General features: G+C 51.6%; 1 protein-coding gene across 1 annotated transcript in view; it reads right to left on the bottom strand.

The window, feature by feature from the left end:
• Positions 1–1,286: 1,286 nt before the first annotated feature.
• LOC126146948 (chondroitin sulfate N-acetylgalactosaminyltransferase 2-like) overlaps positions 1,287–12,037 on the bottom strand; it is a 116,637-nt gene continuing 105,886 nt past the window's right edge. The window contains exon 8 of the mRNA XM_049915658.1: positions 1,287–2,173. Within this exon, the coding sequence (XP_049771615.1) occupies positions 2,063–2,173 (111 nt within the window). The 3' untranslated portion in view covers positions 1,287–2,062. The remainder of the gene's footprint in view (positions 2,174–12,037) is intronic.

The raw sequence follows: 12,037 nt of genomic DNA, 5'->3' as shown, positions 1-12,037 counted from the left end.
TATGGAATGAGAGTAAATCGAAAAAATACGAATTAGGAGAAATGAGAACAGGCCATTAAAGTTGGTGATCACGAGGAAGACGAAGTTAAGGAATTCTGCCACCTTGGAAGAAAAATAAGTCGTGACGGACGACGCAAGGAGGACGTAAAAACCAGACCAGCACAGTCAAAGAGGGCCAAGAGAAGTCTACTCTTATCAAGCATAGGCCTTAATTTGGGGAAGAAATTTCTGATAATGTACGTCTGGAACACAGCATTGTATGGCAGTGAATCATAGTTTGTGAAAAACCGGAACAGAAGAGAATCGAAGCGTTTTAGATGTGGTGCTGCAGAAGGATGCTGAAAATTAAGTGGACTGATAAGAATAGGAACGAGAAGGTACTGCGCAGAATCGGCGAAGAATGAACAATAAGGAGGGACAGTATAATGGGAGATGTGGTGAGATATCAGGGAATAACTTTGATGGTAGCAGAGGGAGCTGTAGAGGGCAAAGACTGTAGAGGAAGACAGAGATTGGAATACATACAATAAATAATTGAAGACGTACAGGTAGGTTTCTAAAAAGAAGGTCGCTTACCGAATCCTCTTCTGACCGATTCTTGAGTATTTTTCATTGTCTGGTAAGCTAGAGCTCTTACGTAGCTAAACGGACGAGTTAGAGAAGATCCGCCATAGTGCTATTTAGTCAGCTTGAGATGGCCCAAAATGCCAAAAAGGATCCCCAGTTAGAAATGGAACAAGAAATTTTCTTTAATTATGAGTTACAGAAAGTCCAAAAATTCCAACAGTGAGTTCCAATGTGTATATTACTTCCTACAGTACACTTCTAGTATTGATCATCAATGAAAATTATTATTAAAACGACCAAGCTCACAAGGGAATGTTGCTGTGATAAAATCTTCTGAGGTTTACAGCCGAGTCAATGCGTTATTCTCCAGCAACGTTTCGGCAAGTTTCTTAGATGCCATCTTCAGGCGAAGATTCGCCGAGAAAGCCTGCATTCTCAGAGATGTTGCTGTGTCTACAGTAGTGAACCTTTGAAGTACTGCCGTTGTAGTGCGCCGTACTGCACATTAGGATACGGCGAAAAATCCACAAAACTGAAATATTTTGTGTATTAATAACCATTTCTAACTGAAGACCGAATTTTTATATAAATGAACTGCATTATCACAGTTTTGTTGTTATGTTCTTCACAAAATACTTCTACGTGCTATTGTATTTGTTCATTATAAACAGATTAAACGTGGAATGAATGCATGTTACTATGTTATGTTACGTGGTCAGAATCATATACTTTATTTTGCAGACTCAGATTAAGTACAAAATATTTATTCCTTGCTACTCTACACAGTTTCGCACACAGTTCAAGACTTGTTTGTGAGGTGAGCCACTGTCAGTGTACTTAGTAGGACTGGTTCGCAGGTCTGAAGCTCTGTGGCTGTATCACTGCCATTCTATGGAGACGTTTTGACCATGCGACAGATCTCACTTTAAAGCACAACGTGACACGTGTGTGTGGGTGAGAATCATCAGCCAGCCGGCGTTTTGGCACATCCCATGGCATAATTCGAGCTGCTTCAGCTGCACATGTGATGTTTTGCTCAGGGCACTCGTCTGAAGGTAGGAGGCGTTTTGTCCGTGAAATGAGTGACCAACGTCAGCTCTAGTACACCTCGGGACAGCCCCAGCTATATATGAAACGTTTCGGTTAGAGAACACATCCTGAGGCAGGCAACATTCATACTGCAAAGCGGACTTCACCGTCAGGGGAGGCATCGGTTGGCCAGTTGTGCATACGTCGTTTCTGTAAGGTCGCACGACTTCAGGCAGGTGAAGTTTCGGCCGCGGGACGTACTACATCGTCAAGCACTGCTGAAGTCGAGGAAGGCAGGCAGCCGCAGCTGCGAACGTTCTGCTTCGGCGAGGGCGCACTTCCACAGGAAGAGGCTTTGACGCCTAGGGGTAGTCTGCCATCAGGTTTGGAGCACGAGTGGCCCCAGCTGAGTGAGATCGCCCGTTCTTAGGTAGGCGACGTTTCGTCCACTAGACGTAGTCCATCGTCAGGCGTCGCGGAAGGCGAGCAGCCCCAGCTGCGCGTGCGACGCTTCGGTGAGAGCGCGCATCCTCAGGCAGGCACGCAGCTGTTCCGCGGGCAGCCGCCGACTGCACTCCTGCAAAGATGCCATAGTTTTTCTGACAGTTACACGTGCGAGGGTGGTTCAAAGAGCAAGGAAAAGATTTATTCAGGAAGTCAAAGAGATACGTCGTTACTCGGGCAATTATACATATTACGAGCACTATTCCAAAAGTAAGGTCCGTTCGGAAATGGAAGCCACCGAGAGAACCAAAAATATTGGGTGATCAAAAAGTCAGTATAAATTGGAAAACTGAATAAATCACGGAATAATGTAGATAGAGAGGTACAAATTGACACACATTCTTGGAATGACATGGGGTTTTATTAGAACAAAAAAAATACAAAAGTTCAAAAAATATCCGACAGATGGCGCTTCATCTGATCAAAATGGTTCAAATGGCTCTGAGCACTGTGGGACTTAACATCTATGGTCATCAGTCCCCTAGAACTTAGAACTACTTAAACCTAACTAACCTAAGGACAGCACACAACACCCAGCCATCACGAGGCAGAGAAAATCCCTGACCCTGCCGGGAATCGAACCCGGGAACCCGTGCGTGGGAAGCGAGAACGCTACCGCACGACCACGAGATGCGGGCTCATCTGATCACAATAGCATTAATTAGCATAACAAAGTAAGACAAAGCAAAGATGACATCCTTTACAGGAAATGCTCAATATGTCCTCCGTCATTCCTCAACAATAGCTGTAGTCGAGGAATAATGTTGTGAACAGCACTGTAAAGCATGTCCAGAGTTATGGTGAGGCACTGGCGTCGGTTCGAATCCTGCCTCAGACATGGATGTGTGTGTTGTCCTTAGGTTATTTAGGTTTAAGTAGTTCTAAGTTATAGGGGACTGATGAACTCCGATGTTAAGTCCCGTAGTGCTCAGAGCCATTTGAACCATTTTTGAACCATTGGCGTCGGACGTTGTCTTTCAGCATCCCTAGAGATGTCGGTCGATCACGATACAATTGCGACTTCAGGTAACCTCAAAGCCAATAAGACCTGGGAGGCCAAGCATGACGAAAGGGGCGGCTGAGCACACGATCATCACCAAAAGACGCGCGCAAGAGATCTTTCACGCGTCTAGCAATATGGGGTGGAGCGCCATCCTGCATAAACATCGTACGTTCCAGCAGGTATTTATCAGCCAGGCTGGGGATGATGCGATTCTGTAACATATCAGCGTACCTCTCACCCGTCACGGTAGCAGTTACAAAACCAGAATCACGCATTTCCTCGAAGAAAAAAGGCCCGATAACGGTACATGTGATAAATCCAACCCATACCGTGACTTTCTCGTCGTGCAATGGAGTTTCCACGTCAGTTCTAGGATTTTCGGTAGCCCAAATTCTGCAGTTGTGGGCGTTGTCTGACCCTCGCAGCGTGAAATGAGCTTCGTCGGTCCACAACACGTTATTCAACCAACCGTCATCTTCCGCCATCTTTTGAAACGCCCACACCGAAAATGCCCTCCGCTTCACTAAGTCGCCAGGTAACAGTTCATGATGCCGATGGATTTTGTATGGATAGCATCGGAGGGTACGCCTAAGTGCCAACCAAACAGTAGTGTATGGAATGCCGGTGTGACGTGTGACTGCACGAGCGCTGACTTCGCCGTTCATAAACGAACCCGCTACAGTCTCCATTTCTTCCTGAACTGACTCAGCAGCGTTACGCCTTGTGCTCGGTCGGCCGCTACGGGGTCTATCCTCTAAACAACCCGTGGCTTCGAACTTCGAAATCATTCTCGCCACAGCTACATTTGTCAACGGACCTTTACCCATACTAATCCCCTTCCTATGGCGATAGGATCGTAACACTGAACTAGCACATTCCCCATTCTGATAATACAGCTTCACTAAAAGCGTCTTTTCAGGCAACGTCAACATGCTGCGACTGCTGGCGCATCTGATTATCTCTCTCTCTTTTTTTTTTTTTTTCTTTATTGTATTTCAATTCCCCATCGGGGCTGGCTGGCAGCAGCATATGCGCTGCTCTTCAGCCGAAAGACATAGAACAAACAATAGAAGACAAAAAAGAACAAAGGAGAGAATATGGTGAACATAGATATAAAAAAGGGGGATCATCATGGAAGGCAATAGACAAAAACGGGGTGACCGTAAAATGGAGATAAAAAACTGTCAAAACTGTTTAAAAGTAGCACACACAAAAAGCCACACAGTGCGACAATTAAAAGAACACAAGGCACAGTATGACTGGAGCATGAAAGGTATCGACAGATGGTGTAGCACATAACAAACACTGATGGCGAACCTCAAGGCAGTACACAATTAAAATCACACCTCTTGATGCACAGGAAAAACAGCACTAAACACAACACTGATGTCGCACACTGACGATGATCAAGACAGAGGATCTGCCAGGCGCAAGGAGATGAGGGAAACTGGAAGAAGGGAGGGAGGGGAAGAGATGGGGGGAGATGAGGGGGGGGCGCGCTGAAGAGTGCCAGGTAGGGAGGGACGTGGGAAGGAAAGAGGCAAGTATGGGGTGCAAGGTCTCAGGGGAAGGGGGGGAGGAGGAAAATCCGCTCTGGGAGAAGGAGGGAGGAGGAAAAAAGGGAGTCCTGGGGAGGGGGGGGAACAAGGCCAGGTTATAGTTGGAAGGAAGGGTAGATGTCACGGCGAAGTTCGTCATCCGGGAGGGGGAGGCGTTGGAAATTGCCCTGATGAAGGAGATGGAGGGTGTGGAGGTGGAGAGAGGGAGGGATACAGCGATAGAGGCGTGGCAACGGGCGTGGGGTGGAGAGGAAGGAGGAAACCAGAGGGTGGGGGGGATCAAGCCTGTGGACAATGTAAAGGATGCGGAGATGTTGGAGGAACAGGAGGAGGTGGGGGAAGAGGATCAGTTCATACAGGAGCCGTGTGGGGGAAGGAAGGCGGATACAGAAGGCAAGGCAGAGCGCATGGCGTTCAAGGATTTGGAGGGCCTTGTAAAAGCGGGTGGGGGCGGAGATCCAGGCAATGCTGGCATAACAGAGGATAGGACAAATGAGGGATTTGTAGGTGTGGAGGATGGTAGAAGGATGCAATCCCCATGTCTGGCCAGACAGGAGTTTCAGAAGGCGGAGGCGGGAATGGGCTTTCTGCTGGATGGTCTGGAGATGAGGGGTCCAGGTGAGGTGTCGGTCGAGGGTGAGGCCAAGGTATTTCAGGGTGGGGGTGAGCTGGATAGGACGACCATAAAGGGTGAGGTAGAAATCATGGAGGCGAAAGGAGCGAGTGGTGCGGCCTATGATGATTGCCTGGGTTTTGGAGGGGTTGAGACGGAGGAACCACTGGTTACACCAAGTGGTGAACTGGTTAAGGTGGGTTTGGAGGATACGTTGAGACTGTTGAAGGGTAGGATAGAGAGCCAGGAAGGCAGTGTCATCAGCATACTGGAGAAGGTGGACTGGTGGGGGTGGCTTGGGCATATCAGCTGTGTACAAGAGATAAAGGAGAGGGGAGAGGACAGAACCCTGGGGGACGCCAGCTGTGGGATAAAAGATACAGGAGTTGGTGTTGTGGAGGGTGACATAGGAAGGACGGTGCGAGAGGAAGGAAGCGACCAGACGGACAAAATTGATAGGCAAGGCGTAGGTTTGAAGTTTAAAGAGGAGACCGGGATGCCATACACAGTCATAGGCATTTTGGAGGTCAAGGGAAACAAAAATGGCGGAGCGATGGGAGTTGAGCTGGAGGGACAGAAGGTGAACAAGGTTGAGGAGTTGGTCTTCAGCAGAGAAGGAGGGTCGGAAGCCACACTGGGTAAGGGGGAGGAGTTGGTGTTGAGCATGATGCTGATGGATACGGTGGGAGAGGATGGATTCAAGGACCGTACTGAAGACGGAGGTGAGGCAGATGGGACGATAGAAAGAAGTGGCAGAAGGGGGTTTGGTGGGTTTGAGGAATAAGAGGATGCGGGAGGTCTTCCACAGGTCAGGGTAGAAGCCAGTACAGAGGATGACATTATAGAGATGGGCGAGGACAGTCAGGAAGGAATAGGGGCTTTCTCGAAGGTGACGGTAGGTGACACAGTCGTGACCAGGGGCCGTGTTGCGTTTGGACCGGAGGATAAGTTTAATGTCTTGTGCTGTGATGGGAGTGTTTATGTTGGAGGGGGGCAACTGCCCCAAGTACTGGAGACTAGGAGCAAGTGGAGCGACCGAGGTATCGGCACGTTCCATGACGGTGGGGAAAAGAGAATAATCAAAGTGGGGATCATCGGGGATGGAGAAGACCTCGGAAAGGTGGGAAGCGAAGTGGTTGGCCTTACTGAGGTTGTCAGGAAGGGGGCGATCGTTATGGAGAAGGGGGTAGTGGGGAGTGGAAAGGAAACCAGTAAGGCGATGGAAGGCGGACCAGTACTTGGAAGAGTTGATAAGGAGGGTGGTGTTGAGTCGTGTGCAGGTCTGGCGCCAGTCTCGGCGTTTCGTTGCTGTAATAAGATTCTGTACGTGTCGCTGTATTTGCCGGTGGCATTGGAGTGTATCCCTGTCACGAGTGCGCAGGAAGGAGTGATAGAGGCGGCGGGATTCACGGAGGAGGAGGACAGCCCGCAGAGGGAGAGTGGGACAGTGTGGGTGGATGGTTTTAGTAGGAACATGGGCCTCCACGGCGTCAGTAATTACCTTCTGAAGGAAGGACGAGGCGTGGATGATGTCGTCAGGATGGCTATAGGTAAGAGGGTGGCTTTCGACCTGGGTGGAGATGGAGTCCCGGTAGGCATCCCAGTTGGCACGGTGATAGTCATGGACGCCCTTGGGAGGGGGTGCAGGGTGTGGAGCCGGAGGGGGGCGGTGAGCAGACGTTATGGTGAGAAGGACAGGGAGGTGATCGCTACCTGTGGGGTCAAGGACGGCGACAGCGATATGCCCAAGGAGGTTGGCGGAGGCAATGACAACATTGGGGGTGGTGTCACTTTCGGGTTGGGTGTGCTGGGAAAGGGGAACAAGGTCACCTTGCATTGTGGAGAGGAACTGATGCCAACGCCGAAGGGCAGCAGGAGTGCAGCTATGGATGTTGAGGTCGGCGGCAATCACATAGGTGGAGAAGGTGCGGTCAATGTGCGAGATGAAGTCATAAGGAAGAGGAGCAGTGGAGCGACATAGATGGTGGCACAGGTAATGGTGAGGGAGGGGAAGAAGACGCTAAGGATATGGTGTTCAGTGGGGTCATTGAGGAGAGGTTGTGGCCAGACGGGGATACGCTTAAGGTGGCCAATCGTGACTCCACCCTCCGCACGAGGGCCAGGAGCATCAGTGCGGTGGAGGATATAGGGAGAGGTGCGGATTGAATGGTGGGGCTGGAGAAAGGTTTCGTTCAAGAGGAAGGTGTCGACCTGGTGTGCATGAGGAGGTATTTGTTGGAGCGGAAGGAGTGAATGTTCTGGAAGAGGATGCGATACTCGTGCCGCGCCATGGCGGGAAGGAGGGGGGGAAGAGAGAGAAGGGAAGGGACATAAACTAGGGTGTCGAGGTGGGTGAAGGTGAAGTGGGCTTGGTTGTGGGAGTAAGTGGCAAAGGTGTTCGAGTGGAAAACGGAGCGAGCGGCAAGGTAGATTTGTTGGAAGGTGTGTGGGCGCTGCAAAGGGTGAATGTTTTGGAGGACAACGGTAAGGAACAGGATGATGTCCTCGGCCGTGGTGGGTGGACGGAGGGAATTGTTGGGATGGACAGGGGGATCAACGGGACGAACTGGGACTGTAAGCTCAGGGGTGGCTGGAGGGGGTTTAGCTTTACACTTGTGGGAGTAGGTGGGATGGGGGCCATTGCAGGTATTACAGGAAGGAGGAGCAGCGAGGTTGGGGCAGTTCTTAAGAAAGTGGGAGGCCTTGCAATGGGGACAGGTGGGGGGGTTTTTGCAGTTGGGAGTCAGGTGGCATTGTACATCAGGCACCGCTGGCAACGGTAGTATTGGGGAGGGAATTTGGAGGATTCGACAGGGTGGCGACAGTGGTATATCAGGGCACCCTGGGTGAGGAGATGGTCAATGGATGGGGCGGACTCAGAGAACACCCGCATGAGGTAGGTGGGACCAGAGGCATTGTGGATATGGAGGGCAGAGCGGATTTCCAAGTCCAGGTGGGAGTTCAGTTCTGCCAACACTTCATCCTCTGTGATCACCGGGCTGAGCTTGGTGATCCCAGCGGTGTAGGTAGGGGGGCAACGGGGAGGCTGGGGCTGACGAGGAGTGGAAGCGGAAAGGAAGGGTGTCAGAGAGGCGTGGGGGCCAAACATAACTCGTGGGAGTTTTCGCAGGAGGTCTGTGTGAAAGGATGGGGACGGGGACTTGATAAGGATTGAGTCCCTGCGGGGAATGAGTTGGGAAATGGGAGCACCAGGTAAGTACTTTCGTATCTCCATGGTGAGGGTATGAGTGTCGAGGAACTTAGGATCGGGAGTTGACAGGACAAATGTGTGGAGGGTGGGGGCCGAGGTATGTGTGGCAGGGGGAGGGGTGGTGTCCATGGAGACGGCAGGTGGAGGAGGAGGTGGTGTTGACTTTTTGTGGGAAGTGGCGGGAGCAGGGTCGGAAATGACGCGCTTTCGGGGTTTTTTGGAGACTGGAGGCTGGGAGGAGGGCAGAGGAACGAGGAGGAGAGGGAGGTGGCGGGTGGCAGATCCCTGTGGCGTAGTGGAGGCACCGGGAGAAGCAGCCGGTTCAGTGGTGGCGATGGTGGCTCGGCGCGACGTGATGCACGCAGGAGATGCAGTTGATGAGGTGACGGGGTGGGTGAGAGAGGGGAAGGCGACCACCTGGGGGGCGGCAGCAGAGGCGGCAACAGAGGCGTACGTGAGGGCGGGGGTAGGAGTGGGAGCTGTTGAGGGTGTGGAGGCTGGAGGAAGGGTGTAGAGGTGTGGGTATACAGCAGGGGAGGAGATAGGGGGATGGGTAAATGTGGGAAGGGGAGGGGAGGTGTGAGGAGGGAGGCCAGGGGCGGCACTCCAGGAAGTGACTGTGGGAGAGAGGGAGGGGGTGTAGATGACAGTGGAGGTGGGAGTACTCATTGCAGAGGAACGGCGACTGACAGACGGACGGGCAGCAGGCGGCGGCGGCGGCGTCGGCGGCGGTGGCGGCGGTCGGCGACGAACAGACGGATGGACAGCAGACAGCAGCGGCGGCGGCGGCGGCGGCGGCGATGGACAGCGAGCAAGCAGTCGGACGGACAGACGGACGAACAGCTACAGCAGCAAGCGGCGGGCAGACAGACAGACAGACACAATCTTCGAAGACGGAGATTCCACCCTGAGAGTAGCCCAGGCTTTGCAATCTGACGCTTTCGAAGGAGGGGATCCAACCCTCTAGATGTTCTCTCTCTCATTGCAGCTCCTTTTATATACGATTGTCATGTGCAATCACTGACGTTTTGCTGTCCAGCACCATCTGTTGGACATTTTGTGAACTTTGTTTTTTTTTTTTGTTCTAATAAAACTCCATGTCATTCCAAGCATGTGTGTCAATTTCTACCTCTCTATCTACATTCTTCCGTGGTTTATTAAGTTTTCAAATTTATACTGAATTTTTGATCACGCGGTATTTTATTTGCTACAGTTGCCTACACCTTCCAGCTACTTCTCTACATAGTCGCCGCTCCGACTTATACATTTGTCCTAGCGGTGTACTACCTTTCCAGTACGCTCGTCATACAAGGCAGCTACCTCTGCTTTGCGCCAATTCTCTGCGCTCGTCTACAGCTCGTTGACTGTGCCAAGAACTTGTCTTCAAAGCCAGCAGTTCATGTGAGCGGAAATGAAACACAGGGGCATTCAGTTACAGGCTGTATTGTGGGTGGTCAAAGACTTCCCATCCAAAACGATACAGGGGCAGCTTTATTGCCCCTGCAGAGTGCGGCCGAGAATCGTCCTGAAGAAGGAATGGCATGACAGTTGTGTTATGTGAGCTGCATAACATCAGGCTAAATCTCTCACTCGGCCCTCATACTTGGCGGGAGACACTGTTTAGCTAGGCATCTTTAAGTGTTCTATGTGCGCTCAGAATTGAAAAGAGCGACGTGACGCGATCGACGAGGATACAAAAGACACTGCCCAACACATACACTCCTGGAAATTGAAATAAGAACACCGTGAATTCATTGTCCCAGGAAGGGGAAACTTTATTGACACATTCCTGGGGTCAGATACATCACATGATCACACTGACAGAACCACAGGCACATAGACACAGGCAACAGAGCATGCACAATGTCGGCACTAGTACAGTGTATATCCACCTTTCGCAGCAATGCAAGCTGCTATTCTCCCATGGAGACGATCGTAGAGATGCTGGATGTAGTCCTGTGGAACGGCTTGCCATGCCATTTCCACCTGGCGCCTCAGTTGGACCAGCGTTCGTGCTGGACGTGCAGACCGCGTGAGACGACGCTTCATCCAGTCCCAAACATGCTCAATGGGGGACAGATCCGGAGATCTTGCTGGCCAGGGTAGTTGACTTACACCTTCTAGAGCACGTTGGGTGGCACGGGATACATGCGGACGTGCATTGTCCTGTTGGAACAGCAAGTTCCCTTGCCGGTCTAGGAATGGTAGAACGATGGGTTCGATGACGGTTTGGATGTACCGTGCACTATTCAGTGTCCCCTCGACGATCACCAGTGGTGTACGGCCAGTGTAGGAGATCGCTCCCCACACCATGATGCCGGGTGTTGGCCCTCTGTGCCTCGGTCGTATGAAGTCCTGATTGTGGCGCTCACCTGCACGGCGCCAAACACGCATACGACCATCATTGGCACCAAGGCAGAAGCGACTCTCATCGCTGAAGACGACACGTCTCCATTCGTCCCTCCATTCACGCCTGTCGCGACACCACTTGAGGCGGGCTGCACGATGTTGGGGCGTGAGCGGAAGACGGCCTAACGGTGTGCGGGACCGTAGCCCAGCTTCATGGAGACGGTTGCGAATGGTCCTCGCCGATACCCCAGGAGCAACAGTGTCCCTAATTTGCTGGGAAGTGGCGGTGCGGTCCCCTACGGCACTGCGTAGGATCCTACGGTCTTGGCGTGCATCCGTGTGTCGCTGCGGTCCGGTCCCAGGTCGACGGGCACGTGCACCTTCCGCCGACCACTGGCGACAACATCGATGTACTGTGGAGACCTCACGCCCCACGTGTTGAGCAATTCGGCGGTACGTCCACCCGGCCTCCCGCATGCCCACTATACGCCCTCGCTCAAAGTCCGTCAACTGCACATACGGTTCACGTCCACGCTGTCGCGGCATGCTACCAGTGTTAAAGACTGCGATGGAGCTCCGTATGCCACGGCAAACTGGCTGACACTGACGGCGGCGGTGCACAAATGCTGCGCAGCTAGCGCCATTCGACTGCCAACACCGCGGTTCCTGGTGTGTCCGCTGTGCTGTGCGTGTGATCATTGCTTGTACAGCCCTCTCGCAGTGTCCGGAGGAAGTATGGTGGGTCTGACACACCGGTGTCAATGTGTTCTTTTTTCCATTTCCAGGAGTGTATATGCAAAGCTTTATCGAATTTTCATTTCGCGCCCGATCGGACCTTACTTTCCGAATAGCCCTCGTATTTTAGCACATAGTCAGCATAGTAGTCTAAGTATTTCTTCCACTGGTCAACTGATCTGTCGGACTCGGCATAAAAGAAACAAGGGTAACTATGGGCTCCTGGAAGTCGCCATCTTTTCTGAAGTGGTGATCGAGCAGATAATACTTTAACGGTCCAAAGAGACGTCATCACTTTATCACTTTGGACGAAAAAGCCTCCAAGGAGATTTGTGGCCTTACTGACATTAAATGGTGAAACATGATCGTGAAAATAATTTATCGTATCATGATGATAACATAATGTACAGGGTGTTTCACAATTCCTAATACATGCTTTTAGGAGCTGTAGGTGGGACTCAGTAGAT

Source organism: Schistocerca cancellata, chromosome 1, assembly GCF_023864275.1.
Source record: "Schistocerca cancellata isolate TAMUIC-IGC-003103 chromosome 1, iqSchCanc2.1, whole genome shotgun sequence".
NCBI lineage: Eukaryota > Metazoa > Arthropoda > Insecta > Orthoptera > Acrididae > Schistocerca > Schistocerca cancellata.
The sequence above is the reverse complement of the archived record's forward strand: the minus strand, read 5'-3'. Positions and strand labels throughout refer to the sequence as shown.